General features: G+C 38.5%; 2 protein-coding genes across 5 annotated transcripts in view; one reads left to right on the forward strand and one right to left on the reverse strand.

Moving 5' to 3' along the window:
- The window catches only part of LOC124303326 (tubulin polyglutamylase TTLL5), a 282756-nt gene that overhangs the window by 52858 nt on the left and 211802 nt on the right, over positions 1–18096 (forward strand). The gene's annotated exons all lie outside the window — the stretch shown is intronic.
- LOC124303325 (uncharacterized) lies at positions 7596–11581 on the reverse strand. Its single transcript, XM_046760405.1, has 3 exons — positions 9515–11581; positions 8586–8976; positions 7596–8516 (listed from the first exon to the last, which is right to left on the reverse strand). The coding sequence occupies exons 1-3, from the start codon at positions 11579–11581 to the stop codon at positions 8212–8214; spliced, it is 2763 nt and encodes a 920-aa protein (XP_046616361.1). The 3' UTR covers positions 7596–8211.

Consider the following 18096-nt stretch of genomic DNA (forward strand, 5'->3'; position numbering starts at 1 on the left):
ACAATGAAATTTTTGTCTATCAACAGATGATACGGCCAAAATAATTACATCTCTAATATTTACTGTTATCTGCCTATTCAATTTATCACACGTACAAAGATCATCGCCACTTTCATGCAACTAAGCAACTTTCTCACTCTCTTGTGATTTCAAGCGGTAATATTGAATTTTATCACTTTCGAAAATGTGACATTAAACCGAGCGTTCAAGAAATTTAAATAACTCACTATCTGTAACAGAACTGTGAATCAATTTTTTTCTCGAAAATAGTTCAACAAAATTTACAAATAGTCGATAGTCAATGTATGTTTTCCGATCAATAAATTTTTGCTACTACTATTAAAAATTTTCCCATGATTATCAGATTTCATTTCGCAAATTTTCAATGCTGTTCGATTAAGTAAATGAAGGGAACGTAATACTCAAAATGAAAATTCAAGTAATATTAGATTTATTAAAATGATTTCTGTATTTCATGTTAGTACGATTCGAAACAAAGAAAATCTAACCGGAAGCGTAGATCTCAAAAACGTAGATCACATCCTGCGACACAAGTTAAAAATCAACTTTCTCAAAATGCACCTTAACGTCACAATTAGTTTCAAGGACAATCATGTTTTAGAGTAATGGCAGAACATTATTACGAGGATATTGACTTATCGGATTGAAGATTGTGTCCCTTGTTCCATCAAAATAAATGAATATCTAATTTTTAACGAAGTTCATGAAGATTTTTTTCCAAATAATGTAATCCGATACAATATCTTGTTCATAGTCCTCCGAACATCACCTTGTAACAAGGATATTTGGAAGGAGTCCCTTTGTTGCAGGAACCATTATAAAATTCTTGGTTTTCAATTCGTGCTACTGAATAACTTCTGCGTTTCAGGTTCCATTTCCAATCTCAAAATGAGATTTTTTTGGTCCAGACAATGCTAACTTGAAATGCAGAAATAATTGCGGTAAATGGAGGTTCACAAGCTTTCACTTTTAGCGTAGGACCCTATAAAGAATGTAAAATTGAATTTGGTTTTAAGTTATCGTGCAACTAGCTAACCAGATGACACCGTCAACTAAGATTAAATTTAAAGACATTTTCAACTGATGTTATTTAACAATTCTAGATATAGATTGATTCAGTTTGCCTAGCAAAATTCAACCCTACAATCTAATTGAGGATTTGAAAAATTATACATCTGAATTTAATGCCAAAGAGAGTAAAAGTAAGATTCAAAATAAGATACCAAATCAAATGGCATAAAGTTTGAAAAACAATGCTGGTCAATAATAATGCTTGAATTACAATGGTGGACAGAATGATTCCTCGGTAGAACGAATTGGCGGCAACGGTTAAGTAACAAACTTATCGCTATTGGCTCGATCAAAGTAAAATGATGGGATATTCAGCCATTATCATCTGTAGTATATCCCGCTCATCAATTTTGCCACAACTGATATTAAGAAGGTGGCGATGGCCTGATGAAATTCACTCTGGCACCTGATGTCTGACAGTTCTGCAGCCACGCAGCAACATCAGTACGCTCTAATTCTTCAGAAGCAAGAAGTTTTTCAACACCGCATGACTGGCACCTCCACTCTGGCTTCAGCCAGCCTAGTTCAAGGGACCTGCTCCCACAACTCACCAGCTCCCTGCGTCCTGCATCCTTTGGAATTCTCGCCATGACCTCTCCATGGGTTTCCATGTAACAGAAGGTTTTGTAGTAGTTTGCTTGAATTGTGGTAGAGGCTGCAGCGAAGATGTCGAATAAAGCCAATTTTCAAAGAGCATTAGCATCAACTTTCCGAGTCACTACCTCAACTGTTTGAGATTCTAACCTCAAAAATTCGTATGAACTACGTCGCCGCCAGAAACAGAGTTTGACAGCTGAAACTCGGAGTGGCCAGCCTGTCCGAGCAGCCGATAAAACTCGCGCATGCGCATTGTATGTATAGTTTCAAGAGATTGTCCCGGTATATTTCGTAACGTCAGAAGCGGGGAAATCGCCTGCACAAATCCTGATAAAACGGGGGTACGAATCTGACTGGGAAAATTCTCAAAACATAGCTTGAATAAAATTGTACATCTGTATCTCAGTCACTACTATCGCAGATCATTGATAACGTCTAATAAAAATAATGATGAACTCAATAAATCACGTCGCGTCAAACATGGCCGATCGGGCTAGCGACTTGTTGAATGTTCACCGCTTATACGATATCGGAATTTCTTTCGCTTTTGCCAGAGAGATACCGACGTACAAAAACACACACGCAATCCGGGAAAACCTATAGCACCAGTCAATTTTCCGTAAATATGGCACGATTTGTGCAGGCGATTTTCAGGTGACAGGAGCCCGTTCTGATGCATGAGAAGTCTGTAATTTAGTTCAACGTTGAACCTCCAGAAGCGCTGTAGTCGACGTTATTATTATTAGACACGCGTAATTGTGTACGAAAACACAAGATTACTTACCGGCGTTAGGGACTGTTGAGGCTCCTGCCGCCATCCATACCATCCCGGTATCCCGGACGTGGGGGATTCGCGTTGGCCCCCAACGCCACCCCCGGCTGCTGTAGCTGGACCGAGGGCCTCAGCCGCACACTCACACCTCCGGGACATTGAGGTTGCGCCTCAACGCCCGGAGGTGGTGGCTGGTTCGGATCCACCCGAATCCCCGCTGGATTCAAAATGCCTTCTTGATTGTTGTTTACTAAAAAATAAAGTTCGCAAAATTAGTCCTATGCCAAATCAACGACTTATCAAAATCAACGCGAGCGACCTTCCCTACATCCGCTTTGCCAGTGCGGCAGTTGCCAGGTGTTTAGGTATACATATAGTACTTGGAAATACAGAAAAATACATCGCTCACGAATAATAAAATTCATTCAAAATCTTGGTCCCGAATTCCCAGCCTATATACCGCATCGCGATGGCCACTAAGCTAAAAATAATCGATGCATCGGTTAATCGAGTCGAAAAAAATTATGGAATACGACTCGATTGAATCGGTAATAATTTATCGATTAATCGATCATTTGATATTTTATTGAAATTGTGCATTCGAATCCCTAATTTAGTGCGGTTTATAAATATTCTCGAGCTGCTGAAGCTGAATAGAGGGTGGCTCAAAAAAACAAAAAAAAAACAGAAAAATTAACGCCCCAATTCAAATTCTGAATAAACTAAGATCGCGTTTCGCTATCCGCAAGATCTTTTTGAAGCGAAGCTTTCCAAATCAAAGCTCTTACGCACGTTTGTAATGGGGATCTAACTCACGAAAAGTGAAACGTCAGAAAGGGAAGTTGCAACGCGTATTGTTGCTGTGAGTAAAGCGAACCAGAGTACTAGAGAAGGTAACTGCGAAAGTTTCAGTGTAATCGGGTTATAAATATTATAACTATGAATGATTTTATAAAAAAACGCTCGGTGCGCGAGCGGCTTGTACAGCGTTCGTGCGCTGCGGTAACGGAATATTACGCGTTATTCGCAAATTTTGTTAACACTGCGATGGTACATCGCAAAGTTTATTGTCATTTAATCATTTACAATGTTTATGTGTATCGTTGATCGTACTCACGTACCATTCGTCTCGCCGTTAATTATTTTCAGACATGTGTGAAAATCAACATTTGTCATATGTTAATAAATATTTAACAACAGAGAGCGTAGAATAGGTATGCGAAAAAAATTATTAACGAGTACAAAATTTTTGATTTCGATAATTTCGCGTGGATTTCGATGTAAAAAATGTTGAATTTCACAATGAAAACCGTGGGACGTATTTTTATAATAAAAAACATAGTTAACAATTCCCTGAGTTTCCGAAAAAAAATCCATGACATTTCCATGTCTATTCCAGAATTTCCGAATTTCCAGGCTTTTACAGGTTTTCCAGAATTCCCTGACCAGTAGCCACCCTGTTATTTAGAGCTCAAATGATATACATACATCACATAAAAAAAAACCTAAAAAGATGTAGGATCAACATTTTTCACGTATTATGTGAGGATTAACATAATTTTGATTATTACGGAATTTAGCTTTTTGCGAGTGGTATTGGGCCGGAGCTGTCATGCATAAACATAGGCCCATCTCCCACCGCCCGTTACTCGCGGGCCCAGACCTACTATCTTAAAATATTTTGTACGCTATTGATGATTTTCGATAACACCAATAATGCGAAAGAATGCGTTTTCTGCGTGCAAAAAAGTATTTACGCGCCAAATATTATGATTGGTAACAAATTACTTACGGTTCATCGTTGCCGGTGGTTCGTGAACGACTGACTCTCTTCGGAGTCTTTTGGCGTCGACGCTTGCGCTTCACACACGCCACTGTCCCCACTATCCGCGCGGCCGTCACTTCTGCGTTTCCTCGCGTACCGTCCACATCCACTTTTCGCGGCGAACGAAGCAAACGCGAGTGTTTTGGTAATTTGCCGTGTCACAAGTTCTAATCACGTGCAAATTTTCACGCGGCCAGTGTGTATACATATATTTGTTACAAACAACAATAATCTTGTGAGTGCAACAATGGATAAGTCACGTCGCGCGGCTGAACCGAAACAATGTTAAATTTGACGCACCGACGAACGAATCATTCGTTGCAATGGTAAGTGTTTTATACTGCAAATTTCTGTTATGCAGTTATAGATATCATTTACAAGAATCCTGCCAAATCTGCATTTGCTATGCAGGGTGATTCGTAATTCACAGCAAATACTTGACACGGCGAATGCTTGTCAAAATTGGAGTCGAAAGTTCCTAAGAAATTTTTCGGGAAAACGCCTTTTTTCATTCAAAGAAATTGAAATTTAATTTTTTCGGATTTCTTTTTCGATCAACCTTTTAATTTCTTGGGTCATCGTCAGAATTGATATCGAAAGTTATCCCTCGCGGAAAAAAGCCTCAACTTGGTGTAAATTCGTACCCCCGACTTAGATAATGCTGAATTCCCATAAGAAAAAAATTGTGGGTACGAATTCACACCCAAGTTGAGGCTTTTGTCCGTGAGGGATTTCCAAGAAATATTCGAGAAATTATTCATGGAGAAATAATTTGTATTACAATTTGTGAAAAAGTTAATCAGCGAATTTTGTTCTCAATTCTGATAATGATGTTTCTGCAGTTATAAAAATTAAAACTGAACTGATAATATTCAATTGAATTTCAATTATTGTTTATGAAGAACGTCGTTTTTTCGAATAATTAATCAGGAACTTTCGACTTTGATTTTGACAAGGAAACCCTACAATATATTCGTCCAGAATCCGGAATCAACTTGTAGTCCCGTTATGTTGTTTATTTCCGGACGTAAGCAGCGAAATTATTATTGTAATTATCTTTATGACGACTGATGATATTTTGACACAGGACTAGTTAGATAAAGTAAAATTTGTGAATATCTTTAGCATTTCGGTATCAACAGTGCAAGTACGTTTCACTCCGAACGACGTATCGTACAAGAGAATAACATATAGTTATACCACTTTGTATCAGGCAACGTTTACGGAGTAGACTTTGTATAATTTCCCACTGGCAAGTCGTTTTACTTTTCAAATACATAAACAATATGAAGCATAATAAAAACAAAGTACGAAATTAATTCGTTTACGAACAAAACGTACCGTACAAAACGTACCGTACAGTAATTATTTTGTCTCTACAGTGAATTGAAATTGAGTCGAAGCATAATTGGAATTTAATGAATTATTCTCATGTTACAGCATAATGATGACCGCGACACGAGCTCGTAGAAAAATTAACAATGCTCCAGAACAATAAGAGATAAGAAGCCGAAAACTTTCACAAAACTTCTTCGAAGCATTGTTAAAATGTTGGTGTGATTGAAAAATGAAAACTTCAAATTTCGTCGTACAACTTTTTCAATGTATAGTATAATAAGGAATTTTGCATGAAATCTTTGGAAAAAATCGCGATTTTGTTTATATCCTATATTCAGGATTGTAATTGGGCTTCAAAGACGCGGAATACATTCAAGTTTGTCGTGTTAAAGTTTGAAAAATAAATATCAATATTGAATAAAGTCACGACGATTTGAAGTAAAAAAAAAAAATATTTTGCTTTCACAAAAATGACCTCTTGTATATCAGAAACTATAAAAAGTATCAGTATGGTGTATTTGGGATAAAGACGCGTAATGAAATTTTAAATCGAACGTAAATCTTCAAATTGATTTTTGAGCAAGTCTTAAAAATATCGTACTGGAAAATACTTATTCGACGAAATTTCTTTTCGTCCCGTTTATGTTGCGGGGCCCTCAATTTCTGGGGATTATTGCATCAACTTACATATGTTTAATGCTAATTTGGCCAGGCTTGATGTATGCTATTGGAAAGAAACAGTAAATGAATAAATGCCACCGGATTCCCAGTGGTCGAAGATCATATGATTAGTAACTGTAACCTCAATTCGCAAAAGCTGTACGAAAATAGTATAGCGTATCCCATGCGGTTCTTTCACCGAGCGACGCGAGCTGAACTCTCTCTCTCTCACTCTCTTTCTCTCTCTCCCTCTCTCCCTGTCTCTCTCTCTCTGTGTCTCTCTCTTGTTCACGCATATCGCGCTAGGGGGGGGGGGGGGGGGGGGGGTAACACACGATTCGATTATTGACAATATCACTATTTTGTTAAACTGTTAATGTCACTGGCCTAAATTTGTTAAAGTATTGGGAACAGTATACATGTCGGCAACTGTCGGAATCTCGAAGAATTCACAAGTTTGATTTAACGACTGCCACAGTGACACGGCTAACACACCTCTTTATTCGTTCTTTGAAGAATTCCCAAATTAAATGAAACGCACTTCTTTACTCGTTCTTTACTCCATTAATTCTACCAACATGTAACTAAGCTAAACAAAATTAATGACGAAACCAAAACAAGTTGTCATAGCGTTAGACAACTGGCGATCAAGTTGTAACACAGTTAAATAAGTATGGTGACGCGACATACAATAATTAAAATGATCCAACATGTTGTTTACAACAATTTGCTTATTATTGTCATTATTATAACAACCGCCGGTAGTTGATAAAATAAGAAAACTTGTTTTGGCTTTCATTTTCCGTGCCGTTGAGAAATTGTTTTTTATTTGTATCTCTGATTATACCGGGCAATGAGCTATTTTCGGCAAATTTAGTTTCCGAAGATAATTAAAAGTGAGGCCTGCGAGGTATTTGCTAATGAATTTGTCCATCTTCTCTTTGTGTAGGCGGCGCCGCGCGGCGTTCAGTCGTCCAACAGTCGAAGAAACCGCCAACTCTCCGGCTACGATAGCTGCTGCTACGCAAGCCGAGACCCCGCCTGCACAGGCAGGTGAACCACTCGAGGTCGTATTGAACCTCGACGAACCGAACACATCTGGAGGTACTCGCCGATGCATGTCGACTACCGAACTGTTACGCATCTTGCAATCAGAAGATGATAGCGACGCAGAACAACTTGAGGACCACGATAACGTTCACAACAATGATTGCGACATAGAGAGAGCCGCTGCAGTATGTGACTTTGAATGGCCTGAAGAAGATGGCCTGTCCGATTACGAGTTGGTCGAGGGGCTTACCACTCTCATAATGACTGTCCCAAGTATGACACCATTGCATATGTATTTCACATATTACATAGTTATTACACTGGTATTACATGTATGGCATAGGGATTACAATAGTATTGCATGTATTGCATAAGTATCCCATAAGTATTGCACGTATTCCACAGATAGTGCACAAGTATTACATACGTATTGCATATGTATTACACATAGTATTACATGAATTACATGACCATTGCATGACTATTGCATACTAATTATACAACTATTACAAGACTATTACATGACTATTATATATTTATATAGATACACATTATATTACTGTAAGATGAGTATTTCTCAGTATACCTATTAACAATGGTTTTTGTCTCACTGTCATTAATTGCATCCCTGAAGTCTTGCTTGAATTACATTAAATAGTTTATTGCAACTATTTTTTTATAACCTCTTTTACCCTCTAAATTTCATAATAAAATTTGCAAATCAACCTTTAAATATAGTAAAGAATAATTCAACGCAACCATAATTTATATATTATAATAATATTCTCTGTATATTTATGCTAATAGTACTCTGGAGAGGTTAACGATACATAATTATATATATTTTTTAGCAATTGAGACGATCTTCAATTAACTTTTAAATCACAGCGTACTCTAACAAATCAGAATCACTGAATACATGATGACGTCTTCGGTCAATTTTCGGGTTGCTCAGAATTAGCTTTATTTGATCTCCTGTTACATAACTTGTATCGTCCACATCTGGAAAAACGAATATGGAGCTCGACGAATTCGTCACTTTTCGCATGAATTTGACTTCATAATCTTCCTCGCAATCTCTGTCTCTTGATTGGATACTTTTAACAACGCCGATGTAGTATTTTTTGGTTTTTTTGGTGAGAAATTCGATCAGCACAAAATTTCCGATATTTGCATCTTTACCTGAAAATTCAAAACGTTGTAACCAGACGTGCAATGATTTCAAATGAAATTTTTTCACAGCAGTATTACCTTGGAGTGAAGTTGTAGGAATAATCTCGAGGATTAGTTTCAAAACTAAATCCGAATAAAAAATATGCCCATCAACTATCTGTGGTGTTGGTAAAGTTCGCATATATCCAGAAATGCATTTGTAATCATGTGACCCCACTGGTGCCGGACGGAGACTAGAACTTATTAATCTATACCAGGTACATAGTACGCCAATACTTTCATTATTGACGTCAGCGCTTAATCTGGAGTATTCTCTTTGTGGGTCTGTTTTTCCAGTTAGATAGACGAATCCAAGAACAAGGCCTACTCTGTATTTCGTTTCTGCCTCAGTGTCTTCTCTAAAAAGCATCCATGTCCCTATACTTATTTCCGGATTCTCTTCGACAGTATTTGATCTAGTAGCTGATTCCTAGAAAAACAATAACATTATACGGAGAACCAAGAAGTTGAAAATTAACACTTTTTGTAGTCATCACAACGACAGGATGTGCCAATGATGGAATCTAAAAAATTTATGAGGTTGAAGTTCGTAACGTTAACGTAACGACACATTATTTGAAAAAAAACTATGTTTTTCAACTTCGTAATTGCTTTACAGAGGCTGTAGTTCTGATGTGGGTTGACTTTGCTTGATTCAAGCCACTATTTATTGATTACTGCATTTCTAAAAAATTCTAAAGTTGCAAAATGGCGATTTTCTTCAAATTGTATCGTCTCGTTAACGTTACGAACTTCAACCTCCTAAAAATTTAGAATCTCAACCAATTGCCGCATAAATTATACAACTCTATTCGTTGGGGTTATACATTTACCATAGAATAATGCTGCATTATATTTTTTTTCTAGGTGTAGGTAGGACATTTTCCGCAGTATTTTAATGAGTCTGGGTCATAAGGAAAGATATTCATTACTTATTTAGGAAGAGTTAATATCAAGCTAATAAGTACCTTCTTGGACAAATGCGGCAGTTCGATTTCTCGTACTCTCTGAAGTCTGTCGCTACTTAAACGGTGCTTGGTTTTATTAAGCAGCCAACAAATGGACGATTTTCTAACGACGTATTCGGCTTGCGACGAATCACGCACGACTGCAAATGGACTCGTTTCATTTAGTTGAACTGTTTGGGTGGAGTAATTTTTGAGTTCCAAAGTTCCTGTTACAGACTGCAACGTAATCATATCATGTTCAAGTTCTGCAGATATAGTGTCTTCATTTGCGCTCTCCGTTTCCTCGCTGATTTCTTCGCTGTCAGATTCGTCGTCTGAGTCTAGTTGAATAGACTTTGCAGAAAAAGGCAGTGTACATAAGATATTGTTGAAAAATATACCAAGGTTCCCGAGATCTTCAATAGCTCGACATTTCGCGTCTTCAACGGTTTTCTGTATTTCTTGATTAGAAGGTAGTGGATATGTGTTGACATTGATTACACTTTTTCTCTCCCTAAATCTTGGAAATATAATATTTTCTGACTCTTCGATGATGATTTCATTTTGTACTTGAATTCTATTGAGACGATGAATGATGTCCATCATGCTGCAGTTGACAATAGTCGAGTACGTGGATGACATTGAACGGACTTGTCGGAAAAAGCTTTCACATGGTTGACTACTATATAAAGATGGCAGGAAGAGTTCTGGTTGGTCCGAATCTCTCAGGCGTATGATGACGTCAATAAGCGTATGAGCATTTATTTCAATGCATGTGTAACAGTTGGAAGTTATAAAATTTTTGCCCAAAGTGTAACTGTCATTTGCCGAAATCCATGCACGCCACATCCTTAAACAAAACACAGAATACCAGATGCTAAATATTCTTTCCAACGGCGTTAATTCAGAATCGATGTATGAAACTACGGTGTTATGTAGTATTTTCAAATACTGACATGTTCCTTCGCTGCCAGGTACTGTATCATTGAGTAATTTTCTGACATTTTCTTGACATATTTTTTGAACAGAAGGGAAATTCATTTTATCCTTTGGGTCCAAGTCAGAATAAGTTATCTGGTGTTTGTCTTTAGATTGTGACTGTATCAATAGTTTCAGGTGACTAACAGTCGCTATATTGTTTCCCATCGGCAGAACAATTGAGTTTTTGATGAAGCGATTTCTTAGCTTTGTACCAATGTGTACAGTATCCTGGCAAACAAAGTACTCACTGCAAAATTCACTGTTGAACCATGTCCAATTTTCTTTACCAAAGAGTAAATCAAGATTCGAAATACCTATTTGGCTTTCAATCCTCATCGCTTTTAACAATCTTGGATCACCATCCGAAGAAAATCCTAATACTCTTATTCCGAATTGCTGACATTGTTCGTAAATAAATTGGAATCTGTTAAGCACGTGTTCGGCTGTGAATTTATTGTCGGTTCCAAATATGCACAGACAAAATGACGCCGCATTTTTTTGTAAAGGCTGTGCCATAATTGTGTACGCCAAAGAAGCAATTGGAATATTTTGCATCGTTTCTTCCATTACTTTTGGTGACGTTGCCATGAAAGATTTGCACTTAGGCATTCCATTTTTATCTGTTGGTAATACCAACCCAATTAATTGGTTAGTTTTTGGGTCATATTGCACGGTGCCAGTAATACGCGTCGCATCTTCGCTTACCCATATGACTAGAGGCAGGTCGGCCTTGATTAAGTAATTTTTCAATTCCTGCAATCGAAGCTGCCCTTCAATGATGTCTGGTCCGTTTTCTAACAAATACCGACTGACAGATGAGGGGGATGGTAGAGGCAAGTTCGCGCATAACGTTTCGTACGACAATCTTCCACCAATCATGAAAATATACGATGCAAACTTTTTCACTGTGCAATCGTATCTGTTCCCGCAAGATTCGGCCTGACTTTGTTTGTCAGAAATTCTCATCAATTTTCGTACTAACAAGTTACTTTTACTGTTTTCATTGACTGTTGGACAAGACTTCGTTAATTTTTTCGATGCCGATTGTGCTAATAAATTTTTCACGCAATCCTTTAATTCTGCATTATATTTCAACAGCAATTCCATTTCGTTCAATGTTGGAAAATAATATGGAATCGTTCTCTCTGTAGTAATACTCTTCACTCTTTGTCGGTAGGATTTGTCACTTCTAGTTCTTAGATCTTTTTTAATTTTTTTTTCACAGTCGGAACTTTTTGTATCTATAGTCTTAGTATTTTTGGTATTACTAGTCAATGGGGTTGATAGAATTTTCTCGGAACAAAGAACCCCTTTTACATTATTCCGAGGTTGAATTCCCCCTGTAACTCATCATTTGTACTTTCAACTATCACAGCTTGTGATCTAACATCCGATTCATCATTTGGCTTGTCACGTGCAGATACTTCGAGTTCTTCATCGCTTTCAATTCGATTTTTCGACCGTTTAGTAGGTTTCGCTTCCGTTTCGTCATCACTCTCAATTTCTCTAGTAATATGCCTTTTTCCCCTGCTTTTTTCAATTTTAATAATATCCCTTCTTATTTCAACGGGTGTGACTAATTTCACGTCTTCGATAATTCTTGGTAAATTTTGGCCGAGCTTCTGGTTCTTGTTTGCGATACTGTCGCTCAAACTAGCATTTGTATTCCAGTTATCATTGTCATTGGTGCCTTTATCGAATACATCCGTAATAAGTGGTTGAACCTCGGGTTGAACCTTTTTACAACTAGAAGTAAAAGCTGTAGTGTTAGCGACGACGTTTTTGAGAACATTTGCTGTATTTTTTTCCGCCTGACCCGATTTTGTATCAATTTTATTGCTATTGTTATGCTTGCGAGGAAATAAATTTTCCTTCGAATTTTCCACAGGGTTCAAAGTCAAATGTTTTTCCTTTACGTGCTTCATAAAATTTTGACATACCCAACGAGTTTTCCTCGGTACTGATTTCCCGTATTCGGCTTTATGCGCGGTAATTTTAGTTTTACACAGGCAACACGATATTTTCCCCGAATAGGTAATTTCTTCGTCAACGTCTTCTTTGACAGATACCTCTATATACCGATTTTTAGGGCTTTCTAAATAATCTTTGAAGGTTTCTTCACCATCTGGTTGCTTAGAAAACCAATTTTTAATGAGCATGTATAATTGATCTTCTTCACTCAATAAGTCCTGTGATTTTCGTGACTGTGGATCTGATTTTTTTCCCGATACAGCTTTTAGCGTTTCCTTGGTTTCTTTTTTTGCTTTGATGTTAGTTAATTTTTCATTAATATCCTGTTCGGCCGTAGCAAAATGGTTCAACCCCTTTTCTATAATATACTTCTGAATTTCGAAGAGGCAAAACCTATGTCCTCGTAGTATGCGGAATTGTTCAGGTGTATTACTGTAGATACCGAAGAAGTCTGATTTTGTGTAACCATCTTCGCCTAACAATCCCAGCATGTCAGTTTGGGCAAATTTCTCCATTTCTAGAAAGGCTTCGCTTGAAAGGTTTTTCAGAGCGGCCGCTGAATCGAAACCCAGACAGGTGAGGAGATGCTTCAGGTACAACGGTGGATCAACTCCAAGTTCCTTCCTAATTACGACCCAAAACTTTTGTTCTTTAACATTTCCAGCGATGGTCTTCGCCATACTCTCCTTTTCTGCCTTGCTCGCTGATTCCTCCATGCCTAACTCCAAGCTAGTTTTAGATCAAACATCACAGTTACCTGCTGACATTGTGAATGTCAACTAGAGTGATTGATTCCAAAATATAGTACAATTTGTGACACTTCTGGAATGAACAATGAGTAAGGAACCAGGACAAACTGATAGAGATCTGATTTCTTAGAACTTTCAACGAAATCGTATGTTTTCATGAAGTCAATTGAAAAACGCATAATTATTGAATCTATTTGGAATTTAATTGAAATAATTGATAGTGTGTCACAATTTTTGAGCACTTGTAGATGATTCTGTCCTGCACTATGCGACAGTTAGGATTTTTCTTTTATTTTTCATTTCATAAATTGGTAGGTGGTAAAAAAATTAGGTCATATTCTTTCTTTTCTCTTGGATTGACGCAAACTTAGAAGCAATACAACGGATCGGAAATTACAACAATATCACGTCACCCATGCTAAGGTATATTTACTTATATTTATATAACAAAAACCGCTGAAATTCAATTGCCTGTAACTTTTGTACAGGTCAGCAAGAAATAATTGAATATTTGCCAGATCTAAGCGACAGATTAAATTAAGTACGTACCTTTCCGTCATTCACGTGTTGTAGCCGGCAGACTCACACAATCAAGTCGAGAAATAACGGTCCATAGGTTATACAAACAGTTGCCAATACGAATTTCAAGGTTATGTCACGAATCCGGTAAACACTGTAAAGCGCATGCGCTTGGTACTGCGCGCGCAGGTATTACATGACTATTACATGCTGTATTACACAGGTATTTCATGGTATTTCATGACTATTGCAACCACCATTACATAATATTACACGACTATTACATGGTATTTGCATGATATTGCATGACTATTACAGGGTATTACATAACTATCGCACAGTATTACACGGCGTTACACTACTATTGCATGATATTACACGAATATTTCATGGTATTGTACTGAGATTACATACCATTGCATGGACATTACATTTGCAGCTGTCCCAACTATTACATGAGTGATAAACCCCTCGGAGTTGGTTGTATCTGACGCTGAACCCGACTCGTACCGTTTAGAAGAAGCGCACATCGATGGCCGCCGTGTTGTAAACTTGGAGCATCTTTTCACTGATTTAATCCGGAAATTCGGGAATCACGCACCGGCCCTAAATTGTCCGATGCGTTCCCTGGTAATCGTGGATTCGCATCAGCAAGGCTTGAAGACACAAGTATTTTTTCAATGCCAAATGTGCCTTTACAAAGACAGCGTCTGGACTGAACCGGAAAATCTTCAATCCATGGACATACATCATAGCGCGGTGGCCGGATGCATAACGAGCGGAATAGGGTATTCACAATTGGAACAACTCCTTGCAGCGGTTGATGTCCCAAACATCTCGCAACGGACCTATCTGAGGTACGAGAACGATATAACGGTCCAGTTCATGAATGCCGCCCACGATGAAATGCGAGCTGCGGGAGAACTTGAGAAGGAATTAGTTCTCAAACGAGGTGACGTCGTTGATGGCATCCCTAATATTCCCGTCGTAGCGGATGGTAGCTGGATGAAACGATCTTACCGAACCGGGAAGTACGACTCTCTGTCTGGAGTTGGAGCGATCGTCGGGTGTCATACGCAGAAGGTCCTCTTCATCGGGGTGCGTAACAAATTTTGTGCCACGTGTGAGAGGGCGGCCCATACTGGGAAGGAACCTACGGAGCACACGTGCTATAAAAATTGGGATCGAAACCGCACTTCGACCAGCATGGAGAGTGACGCTATCGTTGACGGATTCACATCCAGCATTGATACGCATGGACTTATCTACTCCACTTTGATCGCTGATGGAAACAGCAGCGTGTACAAAATCTTGACAAGCAACCCGTACCCGAATATGATTGTCAAGAAGGTCGAATGAATCATTTGTTGCACGCTGAAAAATAAAGGTCGCATAGGGAAATTGTGCCAAGTTGTAGAAGGTAGCGTACTCAGGCTGCGAACTGCCGTATCGAAGTCTGCAAAATTCAGATCGACGGAAGACGGTCCCACAAGCCTAAAGGCCCGGAAGCTTTTTGGAGATATTTTGAATATCGCGCGTCACGTGTTTGGTGAGGATAAGAAGTGCGCTGAACTGGGGTACTTTTGCGATGGATCGTTGAAAAAAGACGAAGAAAATCACGTTCCAGCTCTAAACGCTTTCGGACTCTATGACAAGATACAGGAAGCCCTTTCTAGCCTGAGTTGCTACTCTGACAGCATAATATTAGGCGTAAACAGCAATAGCGTGGAGAGGTACAATTCCATCATTTGCAAATACATCGGTGGTAAACGAATAAATTACGGGGCCAGAGGTTCGTATACCGGAAGATGTGCCGCGGCTGTCATGCAGTTCAATACGAATAAATCTTTGAGCGTATTGAGTGAAGCTGTCGATGAGGAACAAACAGCGACGTTGAGGCACATGGAAGAGCGGCACATTTGGAGGAATGAGAATAAAGCAGCAAGCAAAGACAGGTGTGCCGAGAAACGAAAAGCTGAAAAGAAAAACGACTCGAGCGCAACATCGCGAAAACTTGGACGTCCGAACACAACCGAAGACTACGGACCTAATTGTCAACGTTCCGACTTACCGGCGGAAGAAAATGCAATAAAAACGCAATATCACAACGATTAGCTGGTCGAATGGCAAACGGACCGCGATGAAATTGAACGGACAACAAGGCACCAAGGACAAAGCGAGCGTTGGCTGTCAATACGGAAAAAGATGTTGAGAGCATCGAATTTTGGACGCGTGTGTCGCATGCGAAGTGATACATCGTGTAAAAACACCGTCAAATCGCTGCTGTTTCCGACACCGTTGCGGCTTCCTGATATTGAATATGGCCGGCAATACGAAGAACAGGCGCGAAAACGGCCACCGAGCAGAACATCAACATCACGGAGTGTGGGTTGTTCATCGATGAGGAGCTACCGTACATCGGCGCGCCGCCAGACGGTGTAATCGACGACAGTGGGATTGTGGAAATCAAGTGCCCGTTTTCCATAAAGAACTTCGCCCCGGAAGAAGCGATCGCACAAAAAAAAGGAAATGTGCATCGTATTTTTGACAGCCGAGGCGAGAACATGAACGAGAGTCACGAGTACTTCTACCAAGTGCAAGGTCAGCTGCACGTCACCCGTAGAAAGTACTGCATGTTTGCTGTTTGGACACCACGAGGTATGAAAAGTATAGTCGTTGAAAGAAACACCGACTTCTGGTCAAAAAAAATGCAACCCTTCTTGACGAGATTCTATAAATGCTGTATGGTGCCTGAGATCATTGACAGCCACCTGCTAAGAAATATGGAGATCAGAGAACCACAGTACATTTTAGACGCTCGTCAGGAAAAAGAAAACAGGGTCGCAAGTAAGGCAAAGGACCAAGCCAAATAAATAATATTACAGTTTTGTTACCTCGTACCACGTTTCTGAAGAATGTACAAATCACAGTTACTCACAGTTGTCTGTAATTTCAATCGAGAGATAGGGTTATACCGTTCTAGCGGACAGTCGTGTGACAGATAAAAATTCTTCATGACGAATCTCCTGTGACGTAATTTGTGTTGTACATTTATCGTGGTGCAGGTAATCGTTAGAATACCACATTCCATACTAATATAATTTTGAGCTTTTCATGCAATCAAGCTTTCGAATATATCTGTATCATATGTATTTATTTGTGAGGTATTTAAAATATTTTAGCCGCCTATGTTGCTGAATTTGTAGTACTGTGCATGATTTTCGTTTGTGAAATATTGGAGATGATCAGAATATTATTTAAATTCGAACCATTTTATGTTATTCAAGTACATAGCCATTACACATTCCTGTGAGCATGCCGCGACGCGTTACAAGAATTCCAGGAAATGATTACATGAATCATGGCATAAAGACATTAGAATCTCTAAACATCTTGATGGGAAATATGTTTATCGAGCCTGTCATACGACTGTCAGCTAGAACGGCACCCGCTCTCGATTGAAATTACGGCCTACGGAGATTCAGATCGATTACTGGCGCATTAGCGGTTTGCTGGTAATCTCTTATGAATGTACAAATGATTTGTTATACATTTTTCAAAATATTGAGTTACCAAATTGTATACGAGTTTCAAATTTTTTTTTCACTGTTCTCTTCATATATAATTATTTAGATTTTTCGTTAGGAGTGTGCAGAACATAAGAATTGCTGAATGCTTCGTTGCGAATACCACAATTTTATCGGAGCCTATATTCGAATGCTCGGAGAGTTCAATTATTATAATCGTACGGTAATTTTTTTTCCCGATAATTGGAGAAATTTACACGTGTTGACATATACCCTAAGTACGATGTAAATATGCGAGAAATTTCAAATCTTGAGGAAAATAAATATTACGACTGTTATTATTTCATCATATAAACCATAAAAAGTCAGTTGGGACGAAATTTAGGTTCTTCAGTCAGAAATATCATCCTGAAAAAAAATGACCGCGCATTTTCCAAAACAATGAAAGCTTTTTCGAAGTGATATGTGAGCATAAAAAGTCGAAACCTATTTCTACGATTTTTTTCCGGAAGCGCCGAGTCATTCAATTTTGTTGCAAAATGAGCGCGCAGTAAACTTGAAAAATCAATATCTCATCTCCTGTTCTATTTGACGTAGAAAAATGATTCACAGCACATTCACGAGCAGAGAGGATAAGCCTTCGTAAAAACTTTGGTTTATCCGGAAACATTGAACATTGTAATTGTTATTAACGAACGAATTGCTTAATGGTACCATTTTTGACGAGGCTTCTACCATTTTATACATTCTGTAAAAAATCTTTCCGATTACAAATAATCCGTCGAGTTTGACGAGGAATTTCCCATTCATATTCATTCCGAATGACCTACATTAGATATCTGCTATCGGTAGTAAA

Source organism: Neodiprion virginianus, chromosome 4 (assembly GCF_021901495.1).
Source record: "Neodiprion virginianus isolate iyNeoVirg1 chromosome 4, iyNeoVirg1.1, whole genome shotgun sequence".
NCBI lineage: Eukaryota > Metazoa > Arthropoda > Insecta > Hymenoptera > Diprionidae > Neodiprion > Neodiprion virginianus.